General features: G+C 37.1%; 1 protein-coding gene across 3 annotated transcripts in view; it reads left to right on the forward strand.

Annotated features, from left to right (window-relative positions):
- The first annotated feature begins 143 nt into the window (after positions 1-143).
- Positions 144-19420, forward strand: part of LRRC49 (leucine rich repeat containing 49) — a 48107-nt gene continuing 28830 nt past the window's right edge. For 2 of the 3 annotated variants that reach the window (XM_062627034.1, XM_062627046.1), the window contains exons 1-9: positions 144-281; positions 1047-1109; positions 1646-1733; positions 2414-2608; positions 4184-4283; positions 5164-5367; positions 7464-7530; positions 14660-14803; positions 18726-18787. In XM_062627034.1, coding sequence (XP_062483018.1) covers positions 228-281; positions 1047-1109; positions 1646-1733; positions 2414-2608; positions 4184-4283; positions 5164-5367; positions 7464-7530; positions 14660-14803; positions 18726-18787 — 977 coding nt within the window. In that variant the 5' untranslated portion in view covers positions 144-227. The remainder of the gene's footprint in view (positions 282-1046; positions 1110-1645; positions 1734-2413; positions 2609-4183; positions 4284-5163; positions 5368-7463; positions 7531-14659; positions 14804-18725; positions 18788-19420) is intronic. The other variant, XM_062627055.1, reaches the window with a different exon arrangement.

The following is a 19420-nucleotide window of genomic DNA, read 5'->3' on the forward strand; positions in this document are numbered from 1 at the left end:
TCAGTCCCGTACCTGAGGCCGCCTCGCCGGAGCAGGCACCGGTGACAGCAGGACGGTCATGGTCCCTTGCACCGCCTCACGGCTTCCCGCCATTTCCCGGCAAGCGAGGCAGGGGTGAGGCTTGCCGAGAGCGAGCCGAGCCGGAAGCGGCTGTTCCCCTGGTAACGGCGGAACGATTTCCGACAGGGGCGGTGGCTGTCGCGGAGGTGTGAGGTGCTGAGGTTCGCATGGTGCCCAGCAAGTGCCGGCCCAGCAGGGGCCCTCGGGCTGTGCCCGGCCCGGTAGGTGCCGCTGTGAGGGAGCGATGCGTGACAACCATCTCTTTTCCTCCCCTTCCTCAGCCGTTGGTGTGCGGGGTCAGGACCGGTGGTGTCCCGCGGTTGCGTGCCGCTCTTGGGCGAGCCTCGTCGCTGCTTAGGAGGGTGGGCCCTGGGCGGGGTAGCGGCGTCTCTGAGGGCGCGGTCCTGCCCCGGTGCTGTGGGGCCGAGTGTGGCCGGCCGGGCTGGGGCTGGGGCTGGGGCTGGGGCTGAGGGCGGCTGTGTGCGGGCCTTGGCGGGAAGAGGTTTGGCGGCTGGCGGAGCCCCATGAGGGTTCACTGTGTCGTGACTGGCTTCCCTTGCGTTGTTTGTATGCCTCCTGGCATTTGCTGGGAAGTAGATCTATAAGTCACTTGGCTAAATATTTCTGTTGGACCTTTTGATTATTTAGAAGGTAGGTGCTGCATTTTGTCATAGAAATCTTATTAAAAGACCAGTACGTTTTGCCTTAAAAAAGGTCTCATATTTAAACGTAAGCACTTGCTTTCCTCATAATGAGGCTAACATAGCCATGAAAAACATGCTTTCAGTACTTTTTTGAAACTAAAATAATTAAAAAATAAATTATCTAGTGTTATGTAGTGTAATTGAAGTATTCTTCAGAATAGTTCTTTCTTGGGCTATTTTGCTGTTGTAAATGCCTACATCGTTAAAAAATACTAGATCTTTTTGTGTTGATAAGTGTTTTTGAAAAATGTAATGTTCTGTGTCTTTTCTTCTGACTTGCAGGTTAATAATTGTGGTCTTCAGCTGGTTATTCAGACCTCATCAATAGCAGATAAAAGCAAACCAGTAATTATTGCTTTCTCTGTAACAGTTACAGTAATTAGTGCAGTCGTATTGTGCAACCAGATTTTGTAGGCTTTCAGATGAGAATTACCTTTTCAGTAACAATATGTTGATTTTTAATATAATATCTGATAGTATTTTGGTTATTTATTTCATCCTATTAAAAAGACACAAAGTAAAACCACAGGGATGTGCTATAGCCTGTTGTAAACTTTATATACAGTTTCTTATGCTTTCATCTGTACTTCTGGCTCCTGTAATTATGATATTCCTTAATGGGTGGTGGTTTGGGATTTTTTCCCCTTTATTTAGTCTACTGCAGATGAATGACAAGGTAACTGCAATGTTTCTCTTTTGGTTTCCAACAGTGAAACTGTTCAGTCATAGTATTTCAGTAGAATTTTTACTGGTTTTACTGGAATAGTAATTTTTTTTAAGTGTTTGCAAGGTTTTCTTAGAAAAAGCAGTTGTTAACTAAGGTTGTGCTTGTTTAAAGATGTCATTTGCATTTGAATAACTTAACATTTGTCTTGTTACAGTTTGAATTTAGGATAAATAAAGAACAGTCATCTTTCCACAACAGACTTCTGCAGCATGATCTGGAAAAAAACTATTTGGGAAGGCAAGGTAATATTCAGTAGAGTTTGGTTTGTTTGTCTTTTGTATCTCTCTTGATTAACTGAATAGTAAAGAAAGACTGAATTATGATTAGAATATATGAGTGACACCTTTGCCTAATTGGCTACAGTAGTTCAGTATAATTACTGCTTCATCATGTCCTGAGCCTGTTATCCTTCTACTGCCCAATGCATATGGTTTTTCTTACCACTTTTTGTCCCTCATTGCATCCATGGAAGGATATCCTTTCTTCTGCCTGTAAAGCCACAGTTCGTCAAGTGCCCTACGATACATTCCCTCAGAAGCCACACAGTTTTCTACTGTAACATTTTATTGTGTGTTTAACAAAATTAGTTTCTAATTCCTAACCCTGATATGAAGAAAGGGTTTTCCTATTGTGCCTGTATGCTTTTGGCCTTGGAAAGCAAGATACTTGGTGATACCACTGCTAACTGGTGAAGCCTGAAAGAGCCTCGACACACAATGCTTCTTGACACACTGCTGCTTCTCTGCCCTATGAAAACAGTGATTGACTGGGTAGCAGATCAGTTTAATTACTATGACAATTCTTTATTCTTTCTGGTAAAAAATAAAGATGAACAGCTGTTCAGGGTGGGTTGATTTCTAGGGATGTTATGCAACTTATGGAGTGAATGTAAGTCTGTGGTTTGATTTTGTTCCCTGCACAGGAGACCAAAGATTATTAAGTCCTTTGGTGCGTAATAAGCAGCTATATCTTCCAGTACCATCCAGTCTTACAGAACTTTCTAGTTTGGAGTTGAAGCAGAATACAGGTTCTTTATCAGGATTTGGTGAGACTTCTATTCACACACCTACAAAGTCCAGATCTCGACAAAGCCACAGTATCAGTTCACATGCTTTAGGTAACAGTGAAAACTTCTCTCATCTTCTTAGTCTTTCTGGTTTTGTTCTTTTAATACTGGGTGTCTTATTAAAAGTTATCACCTATAAGATGTGCTTTCTCTGACTGTCAGAATGTACAGCTGAATAGCAAGTGTTGCCTACAGCTACCTTTGAGTGTTAAGAATGGTTAATAGATCATTGTTGGGAAGCCACTAGAAATAATTTCCAATATATAATGTATGCATTTAAATACCAGCTTTTATAAACCCTTTTTCAATGAGAGGGCAGTAATAGGGATCTTTCATACATGTTTTTAGGAAGATGACATTAGAAGATGAATGTCACTGTACTTGCCATCAGGTCATGCAATCAGGTCATGATTTTTAGGTCTCCATTTCCAGTTTTATGTTTATTGGCTTAAAAACCTGCAACGCAACTCATTTAAGGCTTTTGCAACAATGTTAATTGATTGCTTTTGATCTCGATTATCTCTTTTTTTTCCTTCCAGTTTTGTTCACTTTGAAGGATAGGTAGAGAATGTTAGTTATTATATTTGTTTGTTAGAGTAGCTAGTGATAAAATATTAGAGGGTAGCACTGAAAAGATTCTAAACTGAACAACAAAAGGATTTACTTAAGTAGATATGTCTTCTAATAGCATATTCTGGACAACAGTGAACTTGCTGTATGTAATAGTAGAGCAGTTATCTTTGTTTATTGAAGAATTAATGTTTTTCCATTAACATATTTGATTTATTTGATGGAAAAGAAAATGGGGGGGTTGGGAGCAAACTCATAGAAGATGCTCTATTTTTGTGGTAGTATGCAGGCACAATGTTCTATTTTTGACTGATAGTTTTCAGTGGATCATTTTTCCAAAAATGCCAGAGTTCACAGGACACATTTGTTGATTTATCTTGCAGGTATTTTTAGCCATCTTCCTTCTTCCCTGTTTTAACAAAATAGATGAAGATGGATCGCTTGGTCAATATGTTTTAAAGGGCTGCTGGTTTCTTGATAATGGAGTGAAATAATAATACCAATGATTACCAAGAATCACACATACTTAGTTTAAAAAGACTTTTTAAACTTCAACTCCCAGTGAGTTTGTGGCTCACTGGGACTGTTTCAATATTTTGGTGCTTTAGTTTCTAGTTCTATCAACATCTACTTGATCTGTATCTTTCAGTTCATCTTAAGTTAGATACTATCTTCTTCAAGTTCAGATACTGAAATTGTATCAATTTGGAACAAATTATACAACCTTAAATTATACAACCTTACCTTAAAACATCACTGGGTAATTCTAACCAAAACAAAACCATCTATGAAATCATATGCTTACAATAGATTGTTGAGAAACATATCTCAGAAATGGAACAAATGGATGTGCTTTGGAAAGAGGATGTAAAGGGATGTAGCAGGAAAAAAAGATAAAGAAAACTTACAAAGTACTGAATAAGGACAAAAAGCACTTTCCTGTTCTGTGTAACTTCACTTTTAATAAGGGAGAAAATCCTGCTTTTATTATCTGTAGTTAATGAAATGATTTTACAAAGTAGTAGTTCATATATTCTCTGTATGATTTCCCAATAGATAACACGAATTTTGGGAGCAGTTCATCAATAACATTTCCTGTATTGCACCGTACTGCTGAAGAAAAAATACTGAACTGTGATAGACTTACGCTGGAAAGGTGAGAAGGTTGTGGAGCGCAAATGCCATAGCTTGCAACTCTTGTGTCTGATGGTCTGAAGTGATGGTAATGCCTGTGGTCAGTGGTATAAGTGGGGGGTTTGGTTTTGTTGGTTGTTTTTGTGTATGTTTGAGAGCTGTGTCCCATAGAGAAATTGTGTATGAGTGTCCTTGTGATGAACATATCCATACAGCAGTCATCTAAAAAGTTAGGGCTTTTCAGTGTAAGCTTGAAGAGGTAGCTTAACTGTTGAATCCAAGGTCATGAACATAACGCATAGAGAAAGATTACGTCTCCATTAGTTCTAATCAGATGTATTAACTGTAGAACTTTTGTTTGTTCGGTTGGGGCTAAGTTTGTGTTTTGTCAGGTTAGTAGGACTCCTTCTGGAATCATCCTAAAATAATAATTATTTTAGCACAATTTCCCCTATCTTTTACTCTTCACATAAACACTTAGTGTTACATGTGTTTATATTTCAAATGTTAAGTTCTGTAAACCAAAATAAAATTGCGTAGACATAGAATACTGAATTCTGATCTGGGCAAGCTGATGAAAAAATAAAAAATTGTCAGGCTGCATCTGTTGAAATGTTAACGTGGTCATAACGTGCAACTTGCGTGTAGTTTCCATGTAGCATGCAAATCTCTGAAGAGGACAGAGGTTCAAAGAATTTTGGAAACACTTCTACTATATTTTCATGCTAGGGGTTCTTGGTTTTGTTTTGTTTTTTAGAGTAAGGAGTTACTGCCTTATTTAACTGAATTTAATTAGCAAACTAATTAAAATACTTTCTTGGTTCAGTCAGAATGGGTGAGCAGAAGGTGGGTTACCAGTTTGTTACTTACATGTGGGTTGTTTTGTTTCTCTTTCCTTCCAGGCAAAAACTGACCGTGTGCCCAGTTATTGATGGGGAAGATCATCTTCGCTTATTGAATTTCCAACATAACTTTATAACCCGGATCCAAAATATTTCTAATCTGCAGCATCTTGTTTTCTTAGATTTGTATGATAACCAGATAGAAGAAATAAGTGGGCTTTCAACTCTGAGATCCCTAAGAGTCCTTTTGTTGGGAAAGAACAGGTAACATTAATAAAACTAACTTAAAGCACCTTACTTCTTTGTGGTGTAACAACTGTGAGGTGTTTCTGTTACTTACAGAGTTGGAATTGGCTGTGTGACCAGTGACCTGGTCCCTAACATTAGCTAAGTGTTAGCAATCCCACTGAGAAAGCACACAGTTTTTGCTCCTAATGTTGTTCATAAACTTCCTTTCTTATATAAATTTTAATAACAGTTCCGAAATACTGTCGTGGTTTAAACCCAGTCAGGTACTTACTTCCCCCCCTTTTCTTGCCCTCCCCCTGCTCTCGGAGGGACGGAGAGGAGAGTCAAAAGAATGCAACTCCCACGGGTTGAGATAAGAACAGTTTAGTAACTAAGGTATAACACAAATCACTACTTACCACCAATGATAATAATGATAAAGGAAGTAACAAGGGAAGAGAATACATCATTCTGTTCGCCCCCCCCAGCCCGATTGACTATTTAATATGTGTTTTCATATTTTTGTGGCAGGTGGAATCTCTTTTCACATCACCTTCAGTATTTGTTGATTCTTTAACCTATGACTATTTAAAATATTTTTGTGGCAGGTGGAATCTCTTTTCACATCACCTTCAGTATTTGTTGATTCTTTAACCTATGAAAAATATTTCTGCCTGATGTGTTTATTTTAGGAAAAAAAATCAGGCAGATGAATCGTGGATTTTATTGCTTATTTATTGATTCTATTCTGTTGGGAGATACAATATGCTAGTTGTATTGCTTTCTAAAGATACAGTTCAAATCTTGTAGCCTTTAATTTAATAGAAGTATCTATGGAATTGCTGACACATCTAAGGTTTGTGCTTTGATTTTGTTCAGTTTTCTTATTTTCTTTATATTCAATAAAGGAAGAACTGGTAAACAAACTTCAGTCATGTGCAGTTTATAAAGAATGCATCTCCTAATTCAGCCTGCATTCAAAACTGGCAATTTACAATTGTGCTGTATCTTATTAGAGCTGTCTTGGGTTCAGCTGTGAACAGTTACTCTTCTTCCTAGTGGCTGGTGCAGTGCTGTTTCAGCTTTAGTCTGAAAACAATGCTTATAACACACTGATGGTTCAGTTGTTGCTAAGTAATGCTTATTCTGATCAAGGACAGAGATAATTGGTTTTATATTACAGATCTCACCTGTAGAAATTAATTTTGTGTATAGGAAAATATTGGGGGAACAGTAATTTTAAGGAATTACTGTCCAAATCATAACTACATAGAGTGCTCTATGCTTTGTTTACATACAAGTATGGTTTAGAGGTTAAGGTAGGACAAGACTTTCTCATAAATGATTACAGATCAGATGCAGCTGTTAACAGTGTGTTTTCAGCTTGATATAGATGTGTGATCTTTGATTAGTCTTGAAAAAAATGCGTAATACACATGATGTTTAATATCATCAGCCAGTAGATGATGCTGTTGAGTATATAATAACGTAGGTTTGGAACCTGAGAAGATAGGGCAGGGCAGAAAAGTTTTAAGACAATGAAGCTGTACGGTAGGAGAAGAAATAGTGCCAAATCTAGAGATCTGTATTGTCTAGAAATGGCCAGTGGCTTTCAGTTTTGTTTTGGTTGTTTTTTTTTTGTTGTTGTTGTTTGGTTGGTTGGTTGTGTGTGGTGGTTTTTTGTTCATGTTTCATTGTTAGCCTGGGGTTTTGGGGAGGTATGGGGGAGAATTCTGTGTTCTGAATCTCAAACTGTCAAAAGCTAGTGTTGCTGTAGTCTTTCTGGCTTGAATTAGCTGTTTGCCAATAATAATGTGTGTGGAAACTGTTACTATTATTTAGGTATCTGGATAGGTTGATTGTTGACATTGTTTTCAAGTGGTGCAAGTATTAATTCCCTTTTCATCTTCCTAGAAGCACCATATACATACTGCTGCTATTACAGTAATGACAGAAAGGAAGGTGATAGTTAAAGGCATAAACTCTTTTTCTTAACCTGTTTCAGAACTTTTTTATTCTTCTGTAACTCTTGGTAGGCAGGAACAAATGGCCAAGTGTTGTATTAGCTGGAAAATGAATAATACTTTTTATCTAATATGAAAAATATTTATGTCATAATTGAAATCTTGCAGAATAAAGAAGATCTCAAATCTGGACAACCTAAAAAATCTTGATGTTTTAGATCTTCATGGAAATCAGGTACAGTACAATAACCTGCTTAGATGTCATGCATTTCCTGTGTTTTCTACAGAACTGCTGCTTTGAAAGGGAACTGGTAGCAAATTTTGCAACTCTTGAGGTCACAGAAATCAGTAAATCAATAAAAGGTGGCATGATGTTATTTTGAATTTGGTATCAAGTCTCTTATCCTTTCAGCATTGTACTTCTGGAAAGTTAGTGATTAAAATGCAGAGTCAACTGAGTATAATAGCACTCACGCCTACAGAATAGTAATCTAGTATAAGCAGTTGTGGTGTTAAAGTAACATAATCTTAGAAGTCATAGAAAAATTTCAGATCCCATTAATAGTTGTGTTGTTCCTACTGTTGATCTTACAGAGCAAGATTGCTTTCATATCTGTTGAAGACTAAAATTTGTACAGGAAAAAGCCATTGCTTCCAAGCTCTTGATTGATTATCCATGCTTCTGAATGGTCTTCATTTGCTTTATGTCTATTCAGTTTCCCCAGTTTGACACTAAGCAGTCATTTTCATTTCAAGTGGTGCCTAAAGTTTTAACTGTACTAAATAGGAGACCAAGATTCTTGGCTAATGGCTATATCAGAAGCAGCATGGTGTTTTATGTGCCAGCCAGATACAGTATTCTTTTCTAAAATAAATTTAAAACACATGATAGAAAATGTTCCATAATTGAGCTGTTGAAAACAAGGTATGGTTATTGTGACTATATGAGACCAGTGAGTGCGTTTTCTGGATTCATGTTCTGAGAGTTTTAATAACTGATTTCTCTGTCTTCTTTATTATATATTTGCTTGACAGTGGGGAATGGAAATGTGTCTGTATGAGTCCCTCTGTGTTAATTAGAACTTTATTAGGAGTTTTGGGCATAGTGCCGACTGGCTGGTGCTAGATCAGCTTCATAGTAAAGGCCTGCTTTGGTCCAGAGGACATAACAAATCCTGTATCAGGAGTTAAATAGTAAATCTCTGGAGCATAAGAAATGCTTTTCTTTTTCAGAAGATGTAAATCGTAGATGTGCATTTGAAGGGCATGAATCACAGAATCCTAGAATGGTTAGGCTTGGAAAGGACCTTAAGATCCATCTAGTTCCAACATCCCTGCTGTGGGCAGGTGTGCCTTACACTAGACCATGTTGCCCAGGGCTCTCTCCAGCCTGGCTTTGAGCAGTGCCAGGAGTGTGTTAGGAACATTAGGAAATAGAATGAATTGTTTTCTGCCTTTTCTTTTTTTTTTGGTAGGCTTGGTGTCTTTTTCATGGGAAGATCAACTAAAGACTATGAACTTCTATTAATAAATTATCTTTCTGTTTCTTTATAGTTAAAAGCTATGCAAGTTTTCCTAGGAACTTTTTTTTCTTTTTCCTGTCTGCCTTCAGCAGCTCTGTTTTGATTAGGGGTTTTGCCTTTTGAAATTGCTGTGCCTTAGTTAATAGAAGATGAGGAAACGCAATTTTTTAGTTGTAAAGACAGTTCTGTTAAAGGGAGAATATTTGGCGAGTGATCTTTATTGCAGTGGAGGATTAGCTGAGTATTTGTTGCTTCCATACGGTTTACTTGAGATAAGAGTGAACTTGCATTCAGTGATTCTGGTGTTGCTAGCTTTCCTCTGTCATGATGTAATTCCAGAAGGCAATTTAACTTATTAGACTCCAGTACATGAGAAGAGTCATATAAGTAAAATGCTACCATTTATATGATGTTGCCTGGCAACAATAACTTTACCACTACAATATACTATGGAATATAAATTACAACAGTAGTATCACTCCTTATAATACAGAACAGAATTTTTCCATAGTCTTTCCATTGTTTTCATGATTTGGCTTGTCTGATGTCATTAAATAAAACCCATAAAATTCAATATAGCAGGTTATAGCAGATTCCAGTAAATCCTCCTCATGCCTTTTGGCAAGTCATGCTACCAAATTGATTCTTTGAATGTGGTATTACGTGATTCTTCCCAAGGATATTGAAGGTGCTCACATGTCTGGCAAGAAAATTTAGTCTTTTAACTACAATTTTTCCTCTTTATCATTTGTATATCTTATAGGACATATTTACAATACTAAAATATCTTGCATGTAATATCCCTAACATAATATCTGACCAAATTTTTTTCATTTTTTACTTGAGTAGTTTAATTTGCTATGGGAATATTTTAAGGTGCTTGCAATAACTTTATTTTATTGGTGTTCAAAGCTATTTTTAATAATGAACAGTATCTCTTTGATGTTACCTGTGATCCCAGATGATCATTGGATAATGAAATCATGTGTGTAAGCTGTATTAAAGCTAGTTGAAATGCATTAGACTAACAAAAAATGTGAACTCTTCCATAATGCACAGTATTTCTGTATAAAGTAAGAAATCTCAGTGGTCACTCTCAGTAGATTCAGAACAGAAATACTCAAATAGGATATGTCCAGAATATGAATATTGTTAATCTTATTTTCCAAAAAAAGTGCTAGAGTCTAGGTAGAAATTATTTATTTTTTTAATGTTCATGGAGTAGTAGCAGTTAAGAGAAAAGCTAGATTCCTGGTTTAGTCTTTATCTTCCCTCCCTCTCTCTCTGGGTATAAATCAGTCCCATAGATGGAATGCAGATTGTGAAACTTAAAAGACTGAAATGTTTCCAAGAGGTTGGAGGTGAGGAAAAACAGGAGGAGGAAAATTTCATTTTTGTACTCTTCTGGGAAAGTATTTTGGTTTATTTGGGAGCTGGGTTTTTCGGATAATATGGTTTCATCTGAACTTTAAGACTTCTCCCACAAAAGTGAGAAGTGTATTGGTGACTGGATGTGCTTTAAAACACTGAGGTATAGTATTCCACAGTACCTAATAATAAACCTTGTATGGCTTTTGTTTTTCCAAATCAAGGTTTTAAATGCATTAGTAATTAAAGAAAATACCTTCGTACAATAAATATCCAAAAGAAAGTTAAAAAAAAAAGTAACGCCTAATAAAATACTGCACTCAATACCTGTGCTTTACAAAAAGGACACAATGTGAATTCCCTTGTCATATTACTACTCTTAGCCTGCTTTCCTTCATGATTTAGAGAGGCTTTTGATTTTACTGCTACCCAGTATAAAATTGTAAAAAAACACAGCATCTTAATAACATTTCATTTTTATGTAGAGACTCTGTTTCTATGATTATTAAAACACTAATATGGACATAAAATACTACATCATGGATCCACCTGTCTAAGAAGGGCAAGAGAATCTCTGGCAGCAGCCTGGCTATTTAATGCAGTACAACTTTTGCTTAATTTTGAACTGAACATTTAATTTCTAAACAGTGCTTCTGTGCACTGTGGAGAGAATGCTGTTTGTTGGCTTTGGCTTTGTTGTCAAGGTAAATAGTATAAATGGTGTATGTTTCCTATAAATTCTTTTTAAAACATTTTTTATTTTAGGTAGGGTTAAAATGGACTTTACCCCATTTTCCAGTGAACTAATTCATTAAAGTGAGTCAAGTTAAGACTTCAACTTTATTTAGAATGAGAAAAGTCTATTTAGAATGAATGAAGTCTAACTTCACTTAGAATGAAATTCACTTTATAATGCTTTACATTTTAAGAAGTCATTATTTTTTTGTTTCTGTTTACTCTGTGAATAATTTTCCTTGCCAAAAGTTTAAGGATATAAGTAAAAGAAAAAAAAGAAAAGGCAACTTGTTTTTTTTTTTCAGGTATAAACTTCTTTTCAGTGATCTCAAAACGTGTATTATAAAATGAACTTTTGTGTAGTTTATTGATGATTGGGGCACATAACCATTTTTTTAAGTAAATCTATTTCATATCTAAGTATTCAAACATTCAAGCAAACAAGAAAATGGTGGTTTTCTCCAGTTTCGGCTTGTATCCAATCTGCACCTAACAGCATGTACTAAAAGCTGGTGTATCTTCATATGTTGGGTGCATAATTGAAACAGCAAATCCAGTAAAATTAATCTTAAAACTTAACAAAGTCATAAAAGTGCAACTCTGTACATTGCTGATAAAATCCTTATCTTTGTGTTAGCCGTAAAATGCCAAGATTAATATTCTATGTTGTGGCGTGCTGTAATTCTACCTAAGCAGACATCTGCAGGGGTCTATGCTCTTCATGCTACCCGTCTCCTCTTGGCTTTGCTTTTACAAGTCTTTCTGTCTACATAGCTTGTTCTAAATGGAGGTATTTTCTGTTCCTTCAGCTGTAGTATTTTTGTATCCTGATAATTATTTTCTGCGTATAACACCCAAAAAAAGGATAATGCATACTAGTTAGCAGTTGAATCAAAGGTTGGTTTAAGATGTTATGTAATTTTGGTTTTGCCTTTTTAACTGAAAAATTGCTGAAATACTTTTTATAGCAGCATATTCAGGTCGTGTCATAGGCTTATATACACATGTATGTATATATCTATGTATGTGTACATATATGTGTATATATATATGAAAATTACCAACAAGAGTATGTTTTCTCAAACTGCTAAATAACAGTTACCTAACCTCTTCTACTTTCCCAGGAGCTTCTAGAAGCTTTCTGGAAGCTGGCATGGCCAGGCCTGTACTGGTCTAAAGCATCATAAAGTTTCATTGTCACTAGGAAGGGGTGATATCAGTCACTGTCTTGCTTGTCTGCTGTTGGCAGCTTTGAGGAGGAATGGTGTACCCTGAGTACACAGTGTTGAAGGGAGCTTGGGGTGGTCCAGCAGATGATCATTCTGTTTAAAAAGGGAATTCATTATATTTGTTAGTAACTTTGTGCACTGTATCCTTGGATGCACTGCCACACATTGTGGAAGGCTGAAGTCTTTTCCACAGGAAAACTTGCTGCCTTCTTTCTATCATATAGCATAGGTTTTTCTCCATAATGTGTTGCTGCTTGCATGGCCTACATAAATGTGTGGATACATGCTAGAGGACAGATCCCAGACCACTATCAGAAATACATATCTAGATAGAGGTCCTTGAGCTGGTTGCTCTGAGAAATACAGCAGGAAATTAATCCAGATTGTGTCAACAGAGTAATAATAAATGCCTTTGTGAAACAGTTACATTTCTAGAAGTAAAAAGTAATTTTAAGGGGCAATAGATATTACTGCCATTTTGATTGCCATGCTTTGTTTGGAGGTTTGTTTTTTTGTCAATATCACCTGAATCTCTAAAATAAGGTATTAATTATAAACCCAAACTTTAGGCAGCTGCCTGTTTACTGTAGTTCAGTCACTTTGATTGCTCCATTTTTCTAAACACATGAAGCCATGAATTGCCAAAGAAGTGCTGGGGACTGTCAAGTAAATGTGCTGTGTATCCAAACTAAGGATGCTGTTGCTTTTTTTTCTAACTTTTAAGTTTGTCTTTCTTATTCCAGCAATTACCTGCTTGTAAAACATCCTTGCAAGTTCCAATTTCAGAAAAATTGCTTTCTTCTTCTCAGTGCTGTGCCTGTGTCTTGCCCCTGACTCACAGCAGGTTCCTGTCCTCATGACCTGCTGGAAAGTCTGAAGCTCTTGTAGATAGAACTGTGAATGCTACTACTGGGTTTTTAAGAAGCAGGAAGGGAAACTGGCAGAGTTCTGTGATGGTAGGGAGATACGGTGCCACATATTTTTGTAGCATAGGTACCAGGAGATTTGGAGATGTGTTTGGGTGCCTTTGCAGACAAATTAAGGATCAGTCATGCACAAAACTTGCTAATTTTAGCATAGCATGATGTCATCAATGTTGTCTTAGTTTTGTGGTGTCTTCAAGGTTACTGCTTCACAACAGCATGGCTGAAGTAACCTACTTTCTGATGGTAAGGAAGGAAGTGGTGACTTATTTTACTGCTGAGTAAGGTTCGGTATATAGCGGTGTGCAGTTCCCCTTTCTTTGAAAGCGAAACATAGCTCCCTGCAGTAACCAGCCTGTCTCCAAAGGCCTAAGATTTATTTGAGTGTTTTAGTGTTATATAGACCTTCTCTGCTTCTGCGGAGGGCTTGACATTTGCTGTTCACTAATGCAGTGCAGCTGAGCTTGTCCGGTAAGTGGATTAAAAGACTTGCTTTGCCATTGATTCATAGAATCACCTAGGTTGGAAGAGACCTTTAAGATTATCAAGTCTGACTGCTACCCCAGGACTGCCATGTCCACCCCTAAGCTGTGGCACTAAGAATCTCATCTACACAGTTTTTGAACACTTCCAGGGATGGAGATTCCACCACTGGCCTGGGCAGCCTGTTCTATTGCCTGACCACTCTTTTGGTGAAGAAATATTTCCTAATATCCAGTCTAAACCTCCCCTGGCACAGCTTGAGACCATTAACTCTTGTGCTATCACTTGTTACTTGGGAGAAGAGACCAGCAACTTCCTTGTTCGATCCTCTTTTCAGGTAGTTGTAGAAAGCAATAAAGTCCCCCCTGAGCCTTCTCTTCTCCAGATTAAACCACCCCAGTTCCCTCAGCTGTTCCTCATCAGACTTGTTCTCCAGATTCTTCACCAGCTTAGTTGCCCTTCTCTGGACCTGCTCCAGCAACTCAGGATCTCTTGTAGTGAGGGGCACAGAACTGAACACAGTATTTGCAGTGCAGCCTCAGCAGTGCCAAGTACAGGGGGATGATCACTTCCCTGATGTTGCTGGCCACACTATAGCTGATACAGGCCAGAATGCTGTTGACTTTCTTGGCTGCCTGGACACAAGCTGGCTCATATTCAGCTCCATCAGTCAGCACCCCCAGGTCCTTTTCCACTGAGCAGCTTTCCAGCCACTCTTCCCCTGGCCTGTAGCATTGCACGAGGTTGTTTTAGCCCAAGTGCAGGACCTAGCACTTTGCCTTGTTGAACCTCATAATACAATTGGCCTTGGCCCATTGGTCTAGCATGTCTATATCCCTCTGCAGAGCCTTCCTATCCTCCAGCAGATCCATGCTATGACTAGAAAGATACCAGTGAAGTGAATACTAGTACTTAATGTGTAGCAGACTGTAGCTTGTCAGCAACTTGTGACCTTAGTATAATGGTTTAGAAAAATACACATGTGCATTATTGTAATTGAGTTGATTGTTTATGTATACTCTAAAAAAGTACTTGATACATATATCTGTTGTATATCTATGTAAGCCACAGTATGCATGTTTATAATTATGCCTCTTTCACAGATTTCTAAAATAGAAAACATCAGTCATTTGAATGAACTCAGAGTGTTAAACCTTGCCAGAAACCTACTAACCATAGTAGAAAACCTTAACGGACTGGATTCACTCACAGAGCTCAACCTTCGTCATAATCAAGTCTCTGCTATAGTAAGGAGCAAAACTCTTGTATTTTTATCTTCCTTTATGTTGGTTTTAACAAAATTCACTATTAGTGTAACTTGTCTAAACTGTATCAGTATTTCAGACTTGTGGAATTTTGTGTTTTCCCATATCATGTTGCTTATGCAGAACACCTCCTGTGATATTTAAGGTGAAGCAAACAACAATTTAGTTTTGGTATTATTTCGTTTAAATGTGATTGGAGGTTGGACTTGATGACCTTTAAAGGTCCCTTCCAAGCCAAACTATTCAGTGAATCTATGATGAGTTGTGGTGATTCACATCTTGATAGCTCATGGTGGTTCTCAGGGGGAGGACAATGATGGGACCCAGATTCTGAAGTAGCTTTGTGGTTCTAACATATAAATGTAGATACTTCCATACAGATATGTTTCCTAGAAACAAATCCCCTTGATTTCTGTAGCTCAGCAAAGTAACCAGATCATCTTAAATTTCACCACCTTATGAATATTTCTGGGGCAAATGCAGACAAAATAGGCATTGCTCTTAAAAGCAGAATTTCCCAATTGAAGCTTTAACCTACCGTTGTAAGTCTTTATGTTATAAAAATTAAAGTTTTTCACTTTGCAATCTAAGAGTTGTAGTTCAGGTATGGCAAGTAGCTTATTTCAACAAGCACTTAAAATAATACACTAAGTCTACTTAAATAACTGGTCCTCATTATTGCTTTAGTTGTTGGTGTCCTATTGCTGTTGAGCCTTTCTCAAATCTTCTGGTTTTCCATATAGGAATTATTTTTACACTTCAGATAAAAGCTGATTCTGCTACTATACTTTCCCCCTACATCACTTATGTCACCTAGAACTCTCTTCCTTGCTTGTAGCTGCTGCCTTTTCACTCTCAGGCATAGCTCATACCTTACTCCTTGCTTCCTGTTGCTACAAATGGGGAGTCAGTATGAAATTTAAAGTAGTGAGTTACAGGCTTGGACTCTGCACCGCATCTCAATGTTTTAGTCTTTCTTGACCAGAGGCAGTGTTTCAGAAGATCATATTCTTTTCAAGGAAGTACTTTATTTTGTCTGATTGTTTGTTTGCTTTTACCCTGGTTAAATTCTAATGGAATGGTGTTACATGTGTGTATTTTTGTGTTGGTTTTTTTTTTCATTGCATGGTGATTTTTAGCAAGTATGACACTAACTCTCCTTCCTGTAGAGAAGGACTCCATGTGAAGTCAAGTCTTGGACACATCGTAATCTCTGAAACCTAAAGTAAATCGTGTATTTGTCCTAAATTAAAGTCTCTTATTTTAAGGGCAGGTGTTGTCTTTTTCTCTTTGCACAACAAGGTACATGTATTTGTTTACTTTTTTTTTTTTTAAGTAAAGCTGTGTTACTTTTGTATTGAAATTCAGAATCTGCTCCAGTACGACATTGCTGAAAATCCAGAAACATAGAAGCAAATATACCAGTTTATGGAAAGAATATTCAAGACATTCTTACATTATTGCTGGAGTACTTGAGTAGTTAAAGGAGGGGGAGTGTATTTCTTTCCTTTAAGAGGTTTAGGTTTTTTTTATGGTTGACTGTGTCATTTTAATCATGGTATAGTTATGATGCCGCACTTAGAGCTAAAATTTTGCAGTTAAGTTCATTAAAGAATTTGGCTTCTGTGATTTAGTTTTTGGCCTATGTTTTAGTTACTGGGTTATTATGACAACACTATCCTTATGAATCAAGCTTTTAAATTTGATTACTCCCTTAAATGAAAGAACCTGACATCAAATTTAAAAAGTTTGCCGTCCCAAAAAATCATGAAATAACATGAGTATAATCTAATAACTTTCAGTACATTTTTGTGAGCCTTCCTTATTTTTCACACTCACACGCACAGAGTAAGGGTATTGTTTTTGTGAAGGAAAGATGATGATGTCATTTGTCAAACAAAATGAGGTTTCATGCTGAACTCCATATCCACTCTATTGACTAAATCAAGATATTCAGCTAGGTTGCAGTTTGTTTAAGTTCTGGCCTTAGATTAGCAATTTTTGGACCACTTTTTGTCTTGGAGGTACTCATTAGGGCCTGGAAATTCATGAACCTTAAGTAGTTATTTTTGTAAGAATGCAACGTAGTGTGTCCAAAGCTGTAGGATTTAAAAAGGCAGTCTTGAGGCTTGGTTTATGGCAGAAATGTATCTTGCAGGATTGAAGTGTCTTTGAGAAGTCTGACCATTCTGGAAAATGGCAAACATACATAATAAACAATTACAAAGTGTCTCATGTTATATCTGAAGCATAAATCTATGCATACCATTAATTATGAAACATTTATTTACTTTCCATCCAGTTGTGAATTGGGGTCCACTGTTAGGAAGATGAACTATGTTTTTGTTTGAAAGACAGACCTGCTTGATTGCTTTGAGGTATTAAAAGCTTAGACTTCCAGTTTTTTTCATCTGCATCTTGATCTTAGGTTTGAAGGAGGACTGGTCAAGGTGTTCACCATCTTGTTGCAAAGAATTCCTGTCCTGTATGAGTCAATTGCTTTATACGACTGAATCAAAGCTGAAGAAGCTGGAGGCTTTTCTTTCTTTTTTTTTTTTCCTTTTTGCTGTAACGCCCGTGAGACTTGTGATGTACTTTACAGGACAGCAGCATACGCTTGTTAAGGGAATTTGTCTTCAGGAGAAGTTACTTTGCATTCCTCAATGCAAAATTCTTTGATTAGTTAAAATTATTGCTACGTAAGAATTACTGTGCACAACTCTATAATGCCTGTTTTCAAGTGTATATTAACCTGTATCATGCTTCCCCACTCCTTTAAGCATAGACAGTGAGAGCAGGTTTAGGGACAGAGGGTGTGTCCAGATGGAATTCTGTTGGGAACTCAATCTTTCCATACCCTAATCTGTGAGGATCTGGAACAGCTCTGAACCAGGAGCTTTGTTTCTTCAAGCCTGGTCAGACAAGCACTGCTTCTTGTATGCAGAGCTGTGACTCTTGGCATTGACCGTTAGCTCACATTCGCCGTTTCATTAATTGAAGCTGCCTGGTTTGTTTAGAGCTGTCTTGTGCTCATCTATTTGGGTAGAATGAACTAATTCTTTATCTCAAACATGGTGCAGGCATGTCACAAATCAGATGGAGGGAAGAAGGGCTGTAGATGTGATTTTGTGGCTAAAATCAACGTAGTGAGTCCTGTGACACTTCCCTGTAGTGTAACAGTTTTATGTCCGCTGGTTGCAAATTTGAGTATGTTCCTTAGTAGGATAAGGAGGTGCAGATACATAACTGAGGATTGAGGTGTGCAGTCTGAATAGCATATGAATCACTGCAGACTCTGCTGTGTGGCTGTTACGGATTTGTATTTCATAAATAAAGTTTGTACTTGTTATGTTTCATCTTAATAATATTTGTGTTACTTGCTGTTTAGAGCTTTCATCTGAAGGTCTTTAGTAGCATATGTTAAATTTGATTACTTGTTCTGGAAACTCATTCCATATGAATTTTAATTGTAAAGGTGACAGTCCTTCAGATCATTTTTTGGCAGAAAAGTCATTGCTGTTTGGTGCTGCTAATTGCACTGCTGCAAAAACCTTATTTCAGCATGGTCATGAAAGAAACCTTTTTTTTTTTTAACCAGTGTGTTTATCCTGCAGCGTAAATGCTGAGGCAGCACATTGGCTTGTTTCCCAAAAATAAAGCGGCAGCAGCCTTATCCTCTTTTTCTTTAACATCATTTGCTTTGCAAGTGGTGCAGCTTGTTCTGCAGCATGGATATCTGCCCTGAAACACTCCCTTGCAGTCTGCAGTAGGGAGAAATGGAGCTGCAGAAATCAATGGTGCAGCAAGGTTATAGCATAGAAATGATTGTATTTCATCAGGGAAAGTGGAGAGGTTCAAAAGCTACTTTCAGCTACTGAATTTATGCTTCTATCTTTCCTTCTAGAAAGATGTGGATACTTTGCCATGTCTCCAGCGTCTCTTCCTCAGCTTCAACAATATATCTAGGTAAGGGAAATAGCAGTTTGCTTCCTATCAGTAGTTTAAAATATACTCTAGGAGCTGTATTTCATTTAAATGTAAATTAAAACATTGTGAGTGCAAATACTATTTTTTCCCCTAACAGCATAATCAAGCCATTGTGTATATTCTATTTAAACATAACATTTCTTGAATCCTTTGCATTTTAATGTATTTGTACTATGAGAATTCTACCAAGAAACTTTTATTTTTAATTTTAAAATCATCATACTCTTTACAGTGATAATCAAAATTAAGCATATTGTTGTAAGTAAGTTTTACTGTTAAACCAGATATTTGTTAAACTAACATTACAAAAGGTACATATTCTATTTAACATACCATCACTGTATTTATGGAGTTACAGAAACTGCTGAGTCAGATTCTGCTTACGATGCTTAGATTTTTTTTCATGCTTGTATTTAGTTTGCCCATATATTAATAAAGTCTGAAAGGTTTGTTCATGTTTATTTCCCTTTCAAACCAGATGACAGAACCAGACTAGCTCGACTTTCAAAGCAGGGTTTCTCTAGTATCAAGTAACTAAGTGCATTTTGTTATAAATAGAAAAAAATGTGTCTGTTCTATGTCTTTTTATATTCAGATATTTTTGGAGTCTGC

Source organism: Pezoporus occidentalis, unplaced genomic scaffold (genome assembly GCF_034315485.1).
Source record: "Pezoporus occidentalis ecotype Australia unplaced genomic scaffold, CSIRO_AGI_Poc_V1 ctg11, whole genome shotgun sequence".
Lineage (NCBI taxonomy): Eukaryota > Metazoa > Chordata > Aves > Psittaciformes > Psittacidae > Pezoporus > Pezoporus occidentalis.